This window comes from Agelaius tricolor, unplaced genomic scaffold, assembly GCF_023055355.1.
Source record: "Agelaius tricolor isolate 1412-34295 unplaced genomic scaffold, bAgeTri1.0.p SCAF_9, whole genome shotgun sequence".
Classification (NCBI taxonomy): Eukaryota; Metazoa; Chordata; class Aves; order Passeriformes; family Icteridae; genus Agelaius; species Agelaius tricolor.
In genome coordinates this window covers 22,851,159-22,864,952 of record NW_027269269.1, presented here as the reverse complement: position 1 = coordinate 22,864,952, position 13,794 = coordinate 22,851,159, and the positions used below count along the sequence as shown (strand labels likewise).

Here is a 13,794-nt window from a genome sequence, read left to right as displayed (position 1 = left end):
GGCCAACAACTTTTCATTATGCTAGAATCTGGAGGAGAAAATGCAGAACTTGAGAAAATTCATTTTACATCATCTACAGTTGTTAATGCTGTAATCAAAATAACTCTTGTTGTTATTCTAGTATTCCTACAGAATTACTCAATGTACAGGCTATACAATATTTGAAAATTTGGTGACTTGTGCAAAGAAGAAAAATCACATCCCTGCGATAGCAAATGATATGGTAAGACAAATAGTAGATTCAAATTCAGGAGTAACGTAAACAGAAAGCTTTTTACCAGAGCTTCTTGGAGATTTCCCACTAAATTTCTTTTCCATAAGGTAGAGTTGTCTCAGCTGTCTTGCAAACATGGCTGGATTATCCCAAGGGATATAAGACTCTTCAGAATCACCTCCAACCCTAGATCCAGAGCTCTCCAGGAAACCAGAGTCACTTAGCTCAGTCAGCTTCAGGCTTTCAAAAGTAAACACTCTGAAGGCTCTTTCTACTTCAGCCCAACTCAGAAGTTCTAAAAAAGAATTACAATCATTAACTGAAAACGTCCTTACAGCTCAGCAGAAAATAAATACAAGACTATTTAAGTGTATTGTTCTTGGCAACTCTGCAAAAGCCAGCAGCAATTTCCTTAATGGTACTGGATCAACTTATGTGGGCTACATTTTACACTGCATTCAAAGTTGAATGCTTCCAAATTGCAAAATGATATGCCTACCTATTAATCCGTCTTAAATGAAGTGGTTCCTACGTCTGAATACCTTCTGGCTCATTAACTTTATATAAATGATGTTGATTTTAAAATACTGAGTAGACTTTATCAGGCCAGTTAGCAACTAGTTATTTTCAGTTCATGAAATGTTTCCATTATCTGTAACTTCTCAAAAAAGTATCAAAATTTTTTCCTCTTCAGAAAGACTTTTACACATATTTTAAACAGAATTATGCAAGGTGCAAAGGCAATAATAAATCCTATTTATGCTTGTATGCATCTGTGTCCATATAACAATGATAATCATGCAAAGGACTGAAGTTTAAGAAGGTAGTACAATGCCCAAATCACACAAAGAATATCTTCAGTTTGAAATGTTTTCTTTTTAGGGTGGTTAAGCACCTAAGCACGTCATATATCTTGAGAATATTGGATCTCATCTTCTGTTCAAATTAATTATCTCCTTTGATAAAAGCAAAGGCTTTGCTAGCTAAGTTACCAGTTAAGACAGTCTGGCAGTACAGTATGTCTCAGTGAGGATCATCAAATTCAGTTACCCATCAGCTGGAGACTGTAGCAATAGTGAATACTTTAATAGCTTACTGTCCAAAATGTACATACTAGCAACTAGAAACAGCACAGCAAAGTGTAAATTAATCCAACACAGGGAATTCAGGATGAAAGAGCTGGGAAAGTACCTTCAAATCCTGTGCCTTATATGATGACATGAATGTAACCAAAGGGATTTGGATGTTTATATTTCTTAATAACCTAGAGCAGACTTTTGATACTGCCTAAGGGTATTTATGTAGTCTTTGGGATTGTTTCCCAATCTATGTCATGGTGGCAAGCACACTTTAGGAAAAGGTAACTGCAGAAGTGATTATGGTTGGAGAAGTGAATATATTTTTGGTTTGATAGAGGGACTGTGATAAAGTAGCTTCATTATTAACACCAACAGCTTACACATGAATAACACAATACACAATGTATTTCAGAATACATTCTGAAAGCTGTGTATTGTTCCATAAAAATTGTCTACCTAATATACATGTGCTTTACCTCCAAAAGGGAGTTGATAAATCAACACAGTTTACATCAGTGTCTCTCAAAATGCATTCTACATTCTAGGACCAAAATTGCAATTTTTACCGCTGTTTTTTTTTCCAGAATTAGTAAGTGTTTGTATGTTTGCAAATATAAATAAATAAAGTACTTCCAAGATAAGTTCCAGCTCTTAGTTATGCAATATTTAACACTCATTCAGTTGTTCCCATTAACCATGAAACTTCAGGTCTGATAAGGTCTGAAGTTAGGGTTAACTTGTATAGTAGGCTATAATTATATATAAGCAAGAATGTGAAAATGGGAAATTCTGCAAAGGTTTATTTGGCAGCTTTAAAATTTTGCCCCAAAATTCCTGCTATTTGAGAAAATTATCAACCAGAAATAAAAAGAATGGAAATTATATCAATGAAAATCATTTTACCAGTAGTAAAATAATGCATGAGCTCATGAACTCTAGCCAAGCGTTTAGTGTTGTTTTCAGTTGAAGGAGGGGTGAAATGGATAAGTTCTGTAAGAGGCAGTTTATCCATCATTTCATGCTCAATCTTTTCTGGATTGACGTTCTCTTGGACCTGGAATAAAAATCAAACTACCAGAGTTAAAGTAAACTTTCACACTATTGACTTTCCAAAACTTATGTTTGAATAAAGAAGTCTTTTTCAGCAGAAGACATTAGCATGTGCTTAAGCCAGTTGGACATAAACTTATACTTGAACATGTGCCCACAGTGTGGTTTTGAGTCATGGTGTCAGATACTGTAGGCAGAAAAATATTAGACACATAAGAGAATGACTGACAGCATAATAACAGACATTTGTTAGAAGTTATTTGTCTGTGCTAGCTAGACTTAAAAATACAGAAAGATGTACTGATCTCTTCAGACTGGCAGCAGGTACCTTCCATGTATCTTTCAGCTGGTCTGTGCTACTTCTTAGAGTAATGAAATCAATAAACTTATTGGTCAGTCTGTGATGAGAGGCATCCCTCTATATCCAAGGATTTTTTTTCAGATGTAGTGGTATATTTCAGTTTCACTCTTTTTAGTATTACACACTTATGGTACCTTTTTCTTCAACTGTATATTCCAAATGTTTGTCCTCTACTCTTTCCTCAAACATTGTGCTATATCCTGAATTTCCTCTTCAGCAAGTATATAAAATATATCAAGCACATATCTCCTAAGAGCATCTCTTATGTTGATTACTCAGCCCTTTCTTCTTCTTAAATATATCCAATGTGTCAAACTTGAGTTGTTTCTGAATAGTTTTAACCAACGGTTGTCAAAGTACTCCCCAGATAATTTCTAATCCAGGAAGCCAGGCAGACACACCTTAGCTGTGAAATCTAGAACTGTATTATCACTTTTATTATTCTCAGTGAATTTTTGAAGTTTAATGGTAAAACTACACCTTGCCTTTGGAAAAATTCAAGACATTCACAGTAGCTTTTTGATTCAGAAAGTCTGGGAACTGTTACTTTGCAATAATCCCAAACTATGCAGTCTCTGAGCCTTTCTGCCTTTGTTAGAATTTGGCAGTATCTTGGTTACATGCTATGCTGCAACTATTTAGCCAACCTGAATACATTTGTTGTGTTCATTAGTAACTGCTATGTATTTTCTTCTACTTCTCAGCATTTTAGTATTCAGTCTAATCTCCATGCTAAATCACCGTTAGCAAGTTAGCAACTCATGTTCCATTGTATCATCAGTGTTTAACAGCAAATCAACAGTTCTGTAATATCTCTCATCTATGCCAAAGGCTAAACATTCTCATTAATAATGCAAATAGATCACTTAAATCAGTATGTTTGTGCTCCATGTTTGTGAGGTGCCCTCCACCAGTAACTCATTGCTTCTTAAGTAAACTAAACATGTGTTGGTGTGTCCACCTCAGTGGAAAAAAGATCTAGGATATGCTGTCCTGCTGTGCAAAACCAGCCCTCCTCCCCTTCTAGTGCATTGAGCATTCAGCCCTGTGAACTTTGGAAATATTTATATATAAACAGGTTGTACTGTACCTTCAGGAGGTGCAACCGCTGAGCCAGGGCATCGTGGTAGTTAAACAAGAGAGGGTACTCAGGGGTGACCATCTCTTGTACATTGTGTTTAGGAGAAAAGTAGTCATACAGATTCTGTTTAAAAAGAAGAGGTATTAAATCCCAATAATGAGATCTGTCATTTTAGGAAATTAATGAAAGACAACACAAACCTTTTTTTCACTCATAGGAAGGTAAAGAGAAGGAAGGACAGAGATTATATGATCTGCAATGGCACGATGCAGCTCATCTGCCTGAGGCTCCAGTGACACCAGACTTGGTGGTGGAAGGTCTTCTTCACTTGCAATAACCTGGAAAATACAGTATATGTTAGCTTTCATCACAGTATGACTGCTGCTTAGCTTTAACAGAAATACCAAGCAAATCCTGCTATAAGCTAAGCATACAACCATAAATTCTGTGAGAGAAGAAAAGCCTAATTTTTTTCTACAAGTAGCATAAATAAAATTTTCCAGGTTAGTTGCTGCACAAAGCAAGGACTGTGGAAAGCAGAATTAAATGTTTTCCCTATTAGTTGCTTTTGAAAGGAAAAGAAGAAAAATATTTCCAACTTGAAATGTTAAGGATTGTTAAGGAACACAGGTAATTAAAAACTGTTTGTCTATTAGGTGCTGGACTTTATTCTTACCCAGTCTATTTTCAGGCTAAGTTACAAAAAGAAAAACCCCAAAATTATGAAATGTTACTCCTAAAAGAAGGATTTCCAAATCATATTGGGTGTCTCTTCTAAATAATAGATTGTGCCCGAATTCAACAGAAGTCAGATCTGTCTAGCACTAGCATTGAGGCTCTTATGTTAGGCTTGACCTAAGACCTTTGAACTGAGTAAACCAACAAAAGTTCAGTATCAATAAGACCACTGAAGGACACAAAAACATGTTATTGACTTGGATAAGAAATTGCACCTCCTTTCTCCTAATTTGATTATATTTGTAGTCTTCAAAAATTAATTATGGAGTAGTACTATATATATATATATATATATATATATATATATATATATATATACATATATATATACACAGGGTAAGTGGACAACATGAAAGACAATAAAAAGACAATAAAAGTTTGGAGTTTTGACTCCTTTGTATTGAACCTCCTTGCTCAGTGCCTCAATGCACTGTCTGATATTTTAGGTTTAAACAGATGGATTTATTGATCTTTGTTAATTCATTATATTAGGCCTAGGCCAAAATAGCCACAGAAACTAAAAAGAGAACATTCCCACCTGTTCCAACATGCAGCTCAGTATTAAGGGTACAGAGATGTACTCCTCAGGAATTTGATTCAGCAAGTCATTGTAATATCTCATGTCCACAGAAGGAAACAGAACAGAAGTCTCTTCTGCTATATTAAGAGATAAAACATTAAGATACTTTAGTTTAGAAATGCCAACTTATAGTCCAAGTCAGTTCTGCAAGTTTGAAGGTAATGCAAAACTGGGAGGAGCTGTTGACTCTCCCAGAGGCAGGGAGGCCCTGAAGAGAGACCTTGACAAATTAGAGGGCTGGGCAATTATCAACATTTTGAAGCTTAAAAACCAGGAGTATTGGATTCTGTGCCTGGAATGAGGCAACCCTGGATGTACAGACAGACTGGAGATTAAGATGCTGGAGAGCAGCACCACAGAAAGCAACCCAGGGGTCCTGTTTGATGGAAAACTGAGTATGAGCCAGCCATGCCCTGGCAGCCAGGAGGGCCAGCTGTGCCCTGGGATGTATCAGGCACAGCATGGCCAGCCGGGCAAGGGAGGGAATTGTTGCACTCTGCTCTGCACTGGGACAGCCTCACCTTGAGTCAGGGGAGTTTTAGGTTGCGTATTAGAGACATTTTCACCCAGAGGGTGGTTGGGCACTGGAACAGGCTCCACAGGAAAATGGTGAAAGCACCAAGCCTGACAGTTCAAGAAGCATTTGGAAAATGGTTTCAGGCACATGCTGTGATGTCTTATGCGGGGCTAAATTGGACTCAGTGATCCTTGTGGGTCCCTTTCAACTCAGAATATTCTGTGATTCTGTGAACCTTCAGACAATATTTATTAAAAAGAGTCTAACAAAGTTAGAGATTGGACAAAATTACTGAGATCTTTTAAATCTGAATTTGACTAGGAACAGATAGAAAATGTGATTTTCTAAAGAACTTGGTTATCACCACTCAGTTCCATAATGCATTCACCAGGATACACAACATCTTCAGCTAACTACACAAATAATTTTGAGGATTTGTGCTGTCAGATGAATAAATGGTTTGACAGAGGGATCAGCTACAGATGGGTGCTTTAACCCTTTAAACATACTCTCTGACAAAACTATTGTTGGCAGAATTTCTTCTTGTTTCCCTTTTTTCCTTGTAGGTGACATCCGTGGTGCTGGTTGCTCCTAAGACAATGAAAGTTAACATAAAAAAATCAGAAACCATAAAACAAATGGGTATTGCACAAATAGGTGGGAGAACTTAATTTCATTTAGCTTTGGTTACTCACCCCAGACTACATGCTAAACTTTTAATTGGAACAAGATGATAAAAATGTAGCGCATGTTCTAATAAGCTACTTTCTTCTGCCTACTTAACATTTTGCCTACTATAAGTAAAATAAGGAAATCGATCTTGCATAGAACTAATAATCTTTTTTTTTTGACAGTTTATAAATCTGCAACATTGCATAGTAGCTCTGTGCAGGCATATTGATTTTTCAGACACAAGAATGTATCATCAGATACTATTTAAAAAATTTCTACACATATGATACATTATGGCTCTAGGATCCTTCCAATTTCCCTTTTCTGTTTCCCCAATGCTCAGCTATTTTTTCCCATTTTTGGGGGTTTTAAATGCTAAAAACAAAAATAAAACTTTCTTTCACTGAAAATTATTCACAGAGTGATGGTCCAAGGTAAATATTTGAGTCAAAATTAAAGACAGGCAATTCTACCCTAAAATTAGATATTATCAACAAGAAGGGAAGGGTCCTTGCCTCAAATGAAGATTGTTGTGTCGATTTGCTCTCTGGTAACACAGGTATATTAACAAACTTGGTGTTTTCCAAGTAGTTGCAATGCTGTCTTCTCCAGTCCAGGCAGTCATACATCAAACAAGCAATGTGTTCAAACACCACAGTACCAAATTCAAGCTGTGAGAGAAAACCAGAGACAAAGGATGAAGAGTGTGTATAAAATGTCATGTAACTTAGTGACAGCAGTCATTATCTCTTTAACCAGCAGATCTACATCTGTTTATGAATTTTACAAAAGACCTTTTCCTCCACCAATTCAGTATGCTTTATAGTTATTCTAAAACCTCCTTCATTTTATTTGCCTTGACACTGCCACAGCAGAGTATAGACTGTATATTGCCAAAGTGCTTTAGTTGTTATAAAGTCTTACTTGTCTTAACAGTAACTGTTCAAGGTCTGCTATCTTGCAGATGGATCTTTTTTGGATGGAAAGGAATGGAAGAGAAAAATTGAAGTATTTTGTAATGTATGTACATTTTTACTAGTGATCAACCTGCAGCATATTTGCAAGTTCAATCATTTCCCTGCTCTAGAAGGATAAAAAATAAAACCCTAGCCAGGTAATTAATATAATCTCATATTATTTTCTTTCTTTCTGTTGCCCTTTGAAAACAAAGAAAACCTCAAGAATGGCATTCTGAACTCCACAGTTGTGGGTGAAGGAATGTCAGCACAGTGCCCAAATGTCCAGAAGGACAGCGCTGTATCTGCAAAAATCTGACAAGGTAAGAGTCATGGTTCTTGAGGTCATGCACTGTGGTTTTCACCAAAGCTTGGGAGGAATAAAAAGAATAATAGCAACTGCTATTTTAAATATTAAATGTTCTTTTACAAATACCAGTACCATGTAGGAGACCAAATGAAACACTCAAGTTTCAGCAGCTTTAATGGATGTAATCTTCTCCTGTACATCCTGCACTTTGTGGAAAGAATGGAATTATTATAACTTTTGGATGATTTCTGTAAAAAGCCCTTTTCTGAGTGATTTTTTTCACTTTTGTGGATTTAGGGCAAGTCTCTTTTACTAAGAAGTTTGCCTCTAGGAGGTGGCTAACAACATTGAATGTCTCAATATAAAATTTCCTAAAATAGAACACAGTGAAGAAGCACAACTGACATTAGGCACTAAGAAAAATAACAAACCCAAACTAACAAACCAAAACATCTGCTTTCCTCAACTCAGTGGCTCTTTATGACACTGGGAAACTGGCAATTCCAAATCACTAAGTTAGGGAATACTTGACTCCATTTTCATAACATTTAAAGACTAGAAGAGACACTTGGGAAAGAAATTCTATTTGCAAAACCAGAATGTTCATTAATATTCTTGCACTTTTGTTTTCCCAGTTCAATATTCTTCTGAAGAATGGGTTAGTATAACACCTTTTCATCCATATATTTGTACATCTAAGGTATCACTAGAGCACGTAAAAGTTTTATATAAAATGTTGGAGTGTTTTCAATGCAGTCTTTTAAACAAAACAAGATTTTTTACAAAGTCATAAGTAACAAAACCCTGCTGCTCAATGGGATCCAAGCAAAGTTTAGCATAATTACAATTTTGTAATTCAATTTGCCTGGTGTCTCCTCAGGACATAGATTTTTATCACAAGTTTTTAAGTCTAACCATTAGAGACTCTTCAACAAAGTAAATATTTTTGAAAGTATTTTCTGTTTTAAAGATCTCAAATCTGAGAGCAGAGACTACTTGCAGTATGCAATACTCTGTCATTTTTATATTAATGTCTAACATTCTGCCCCAAGAATTTTCCTCCTGTGTGTCTTGCACTTCAGAGATGCAGCAAGCTTGGACTCAGAGATTCTCCAGAAAGTCCACAAGAATGGACTTACTTTATCAACCTATGATTTAAGAACCTATATGCTCTGCACCTGTTTCTTAAAAAACTTAAAAACTTTCTTACTTCTATAGGGCTCATGAAATTGTAACTCCAATTTGTTTAAATCTGTTTCAGTGACAGATGTTTTTTCCTTTATTTCAACTATAATATAGGAGCTTGCAAGATAATCAAAAGTAGAAACCCTGTACGATGTGATTATAGGGAAGAGAAAAACTGTTTTCCCAAAAGGGGCTTGGCACTGTAAGATTGTATAAAGAGTATAATGATAAGTAATATTATAAGTAGCAAGCCTACATTCCACAATTAAGGCATTTTCAGTGAATGCTTTGGAAATCACTGTCAGTTGTTTGTATACAGAATCTACCGTACTACAAGTAAGGGTTAAAAGAATGCAGTTTAACCCTAGAATGTCCTTTAATCCTAATAATACAGACTACAAATACACTAGGTTAAATTATAGCATGTTGCCTTATTTTGTTTTAGCAGTTTGTATTTTTACTGCTGACACTGTAGATTGAGAAATACTGGACTCTTTTACTTCACTGTATGTGAGAATCTAGGATGGAAAACATTTCTAATGATTCACTTTCTCCTTCAGTGCCTGGTAATAGTCCTGACTCAGCAGGCTATAATAAGCTAGATCCATGTTTTGGACAAAAAGAAGCAGCACTGAGTATGATAAAGCAATATCATATATCAAAAGGTATTCTTGCATTCAGCTATTTTTTTCTCATGTGACTATTCTGAGGTGCAGTAAGTAGGCCTGATGTTATGAGGACAAAAATATAACTTCTGTGTTATTTCATACACACATATGACTCTAGAACGAGATGCAAACATGTTCAATAACTTTAAAATAACCTCAAACTATTTTACAACCCTTCTGCTGTGGCCTACAATATAAAGAAACTCCAAATCAGGCATTTTTATTCAAAGGACTCCTTGTAAACAGATGCTGAATGAAGTTGTTGGATACATAGGAAATAATTTTTGTTTATGATTACAAATATACTAACTACTGTGGTTGTGTTTCAGAGAAGACTTGAGATTAAATTCCTAAAGTGTTGTTAAAAGTTACAAACCCTAAAGCATGGCATGCACTGTAAAAAACAGAATGTACTGACCAGCATTTCGCTGTCTGACCAATCAGGGGGAAAGTCACTTTCCTTAACTAGGTAATGAAGCCTGGCAACATCAAAGAGACTTGATCCATGCTTTCCACTGTTCAGAACAGGCTCCAGGAATTTCCAAAATGTTTCCAGGTCTTTCTTAGCTTCATCTTCCTTTCTTTTCTCTGCTTCTATATCTAAAATATATGAGTATTTGACAAATCATGGTACAGTGTCTCCCTTTAACATAAAGCACAAATCATGTATCAGTCTACTTTATGTATTGTTAAAGTATTTCCATCCTTAGAGTCTCAGCAAATATCTGACACCTAACTTGGGGATTAAAAAATACCCCCCCTTATATCTTGCCATCATCTTCTATTCCAAGTACAATGATTGATCCTGAAAGGAACCTGGGGGGCTCATCTGGTAAAACTCCTCTGCTCAAGCAGGGTCACCAAGAGCAGACTGCCCAGGACCCTGTCCAGATGGCTTCTGAGTACCTTCAAGAATGAAGACTCCATGACCTCTCTGGGCAATCTGTGACAGCGCTCAGTCACCCTCACAGTAAACAAGTGTTTCTTTGTCTTCAGCTAACACCCCCTGCTCAGTTTTGCCATTGCCTCTTGTCCTGTCACTGAACACCACTGAAAAAGAGCCTGGATTCCTTTTCTTTCCACATTCCTTTCAGGCATTTATACACATTGATGAGTTCTCTCCAGGCTCTTTCTTCTCCAGGGTAAACATTCTCAGCTCTCTCAGCCTCTCCTCACATGAGAGATCTCCAGTCCTTTGAAAATACTTGTGGTCATTTGATGGACTCTCTCCGATAGCTCCTTATCTCTCCTTTACTGAGGAGTCCAGAACTGGTCACAGAACTCTAAGTATGGCCTCACCAGTGCTGAACACAAAAGAAAGTTCAAATCCCTTGAACTGATGCAGCCTTGGATACCACTAGCCTTGTTTGCTACAAAGACGCAGGGCTGGCTCATGTTCAGCTCATTGCCACCACCCGAGTCCTTCTGTGCAGAGCTGCTTTCCAGCCAGTCAGCCCCCACCATGAACTGGTGCAGGATTTAGCCCTTGCCAAATTTTATGGGGTCCATTAAACCAGACCATTTCTCCATCCTGTTGTGGTCCCTCTGAAAACCAGCACAATTCTGTGGTGTTTCAGCCATTCCATCCTGTTTTGTATCATAAGAGTACTTGCTGAGGGAACTCTCCTGATCACTAACAAAGATGTTCAGCTGGACTCATACCACAAATCCCCTCTGATACCCTCTAGGCCAGGTCATTCAGCCAGTTTTCAATCTATCTCAGTGTTTGCTTACCCAGCAAGCAAACACTTTTATGAGAAGACAGTGCCAAAGGTCTTACTGGGTCAGGGCAGACAATATTTACTGCTTCCTCCTCCTCTACCAAGACAGTAATTTTGTCATAGAAGGTTATCAGGTTGGTTAAGAATGACTTCCATTGGCAAATCCATGCTAAATGATCAACTCCTTGTCCTTCATGTGCCTGGAAATGTTTCCAGGATTAGCTGTTCTATCATCTTCCCAGAGACTGAGAAGAGTCTGAGTGGCCTTTACATTCCTGAGTTACTCCTGCCATTTCTGAAGATAGGAGTGATGCTTTCCTCCAGTTTTCAGGCATGTTTTCCAATTGCCATGTTTTTTCAAAAGTAATTAACAGTGGCCTTGCAGTGACATCACAGTCAGCCCCTCAGTATGCCTGAGTGAATCCCATCAGGTCCCACGGACTTATGTGTGTCCAGTTTGTTTAAGTAATCCCTAACTCAATCCTTTTCTACCAAGAGACTTTCTCCAGACTTTCACCCTGTCTCTGGGGCCTAAAATTTCCAAAGGCCATTCATGATCACAACCACTTTTTCTTCTTTCAAGGTCCTTTAGCCAGTCCTTATAGGGAGGCTGTTTGCTGGATTGAATAGAGTTTATTGGTATTTTTTTTTGTACTGTAGAGTCCATAATTCTATTTTCATGACAGCCAAGTAGCAGGGAATAACTGTGTCCCTTAATCTGCTGGCTATGTCACTACAGCTCAGGATAGCCAGCCATCACTGATGATGCATATTTAGCTCGCTGCTTACCAGCATCCCAGTTCAAGAAAAGTGTTAACAGCTGAGTATAATTGCAGAACATTATTCTGAGGCATATTCCTCTGTGGCTGGGGCCACAGTCCCAAAGCAGCCAACTGTTCACTTTCATTAAAATTACCAAATGAGCCAAGTTTTCTTACCAGTATGCTTCCTAACAATTCACAGAAGCATGCATTTGATAAAACATTCTTTGGTGGCTACTGTGGCTGCAAACTCTGCCTGCTTAGTCAGTCCCTCTTTCTACTGTCCAGTTTTTGCACTGGCAAACCATTTGGGTGGGTGGTCAACCAATGGCAATACTACTTTGGCACTGGCAAACACAGCTGCTCACAGGTAGCAAGCACAAACACAAGGCATAGAGAGGGAGAAAAACACAGCCAGAACAGTCATTTCCTGTATATAAAACGATCTCCTTTTTACATTTTTTTTTTAATGACCAGATTACCTTCAAGTGAAAGTGAAGATTGTTTTTGAAGTTTAGTTGCTTCTAAGTATATCTGCAATGGCTTGTAATTTTCAGAAGAAATTTGTATTACACTTGAAATGTTAATCCCAAGGTCAATCAAGACAGGCAACAACTGAAGATTGGGGAAACCCAGAATGATAAAGTAATAATGAGCACCATCATCTGGTTCATCATCTGTTCAAAACACAACAAAACCAAATTTGAATAAGAACATTCATCATCTAAACAAAATAAATTTTTTACTTGACTATATGGGGTTATGCAAATAAAGGTTACAGAAACAGTTCTTTTATACTCTCACTGGGAAAATTACATATAAATTCAAAAATTATGTGCATAAGACTCAGTTCTTCTGTACCAAACCACCTAGAACACAATAGGAAGAATACAAGTCAGAAGTAATAATTGTTTGGAGAAAGACCAGGAGAAAAACTGCAGAAGCTGATTATAATCAGAATGTTGTAGCAGCATTTCTGTAATTGCTCCTCTCAAAGGAGTTTAGTGTTAGGACATATGCACATGCCTTAATGGTAGTTTAAACTATCCTATTTCATCCTGCATAAAGCTGGACATAGAGCTGGACAAAAAGTAAGTCACTGTATCTTACATGAAAAATTACCCAAGTCATAATAATTTCAAAGGATTCGCTGCAGGTATCAGCTGACTCACTGCTGACTCCTCCCTACCCAGCAGGTTCATGTTCACTAGATGTAATTCTTGGCAAAATCCTCATCACCTGGTAATAGCAATTCACACTAGTCCTTTTAGGTGGCAGGGGCATATCCAAATTCATATTAAAACGTAGATGAGGAGTTTCATTGAGTACCTGTTCTATTTGGGCTTATCAGTTATGTAGAAATTTGCATAGCAGCATTTCAGTTCCAAAGCAAAAGGTTAAGCATGATATAAGTAGACATGAACTCTCTAGAAGCTCTAGAGTTGTGTAGTTTCCTTTTATGCCTTATGGAGAAATACAGGTAGTAAGACAGGTATCAAGTGATTTAATTCATCCAGTACAGTTATTTATCTTAAGTTAACAGAAACTGCCTACTGGAGGTCCTGTATCTCTCCATGAAGGCTGAAACACATAGAGTTAGTGCAGACAAACCTACACTAAAAGTAAATCACAGCTTTATACTCTATTTAGCATTAAGATCCTTTCTTATGCTTACTAACACATCACATGTAAAAGTGCTTTACTGACTCCTCAACTTGTGGGACTCATTTATCCAAAGAAGGAAAAAAGGTAGCCTGGCACTGACATCTGCCTGTGCTCAGCCATATGCCCAGGGCTATGCAAATGCTGCTACCACCTGGAGTAGCAGGCTCTCCAGGTGCTTGTAATATTAGCTAAACATAAAATAACACAGAAATTTAGAGAGAGACTGACTGAGGAAG

General features: G+C 37.3%; 1 protein-coding gene across 5 annotated transcripts in view; it reads right to left on the bottom strand.

Moving 5' to 3' along the window:
* Positions 1–13,794, bottom strand: part of SPAG17 (sperm associated antigen 17) — an 89,255-nt gene that overhangs the window by 49,663 nt on the left and 25,798 nt on the right. For all 5 annotated transcript variants that reach the window (XR_011680134.1, XM_071433225.1, XM_071433224.1 and 2 more), the window contains exons 6-14: positions 12,376–12,570; positions 9,830–10,011; positions 6,808–6,963; positions 6,130–6,211; positions 5,062–5,180; positions 3,986–4,123; positions 3,795–3,908; positions 2,197–2,347; positions 279–509 (exon numbers count right to left, since the gene is read on the bottom strand). Coding sequence is in view for 4 of the 5 variants with exons in the window: in XM_071433225.1 (XP_071289326.1) it covers positions 279–509; positions 2,197–2,347; positions 3,795–3,908; positions 3,986–4,123; positions 5,062–5,180; positions 6,130–6,211; positions 6,808–6,963; positions 9,830–10,011; positions 12,376–12,570 (1,368 nt within the window). In the remaining variant the exon portion in view is untranslated. The remainder of the gene's footprint in view (positions 1–278; positions 510–2,196; positions 2,348–3,794; positions 3,909–3,985; positions 4,124–5,061; positions 5,181–6,129; positions 6,212–6,807; positions 6,964–9,829; positions 10,012–12,375; positions 12,571–13,794) is intronic.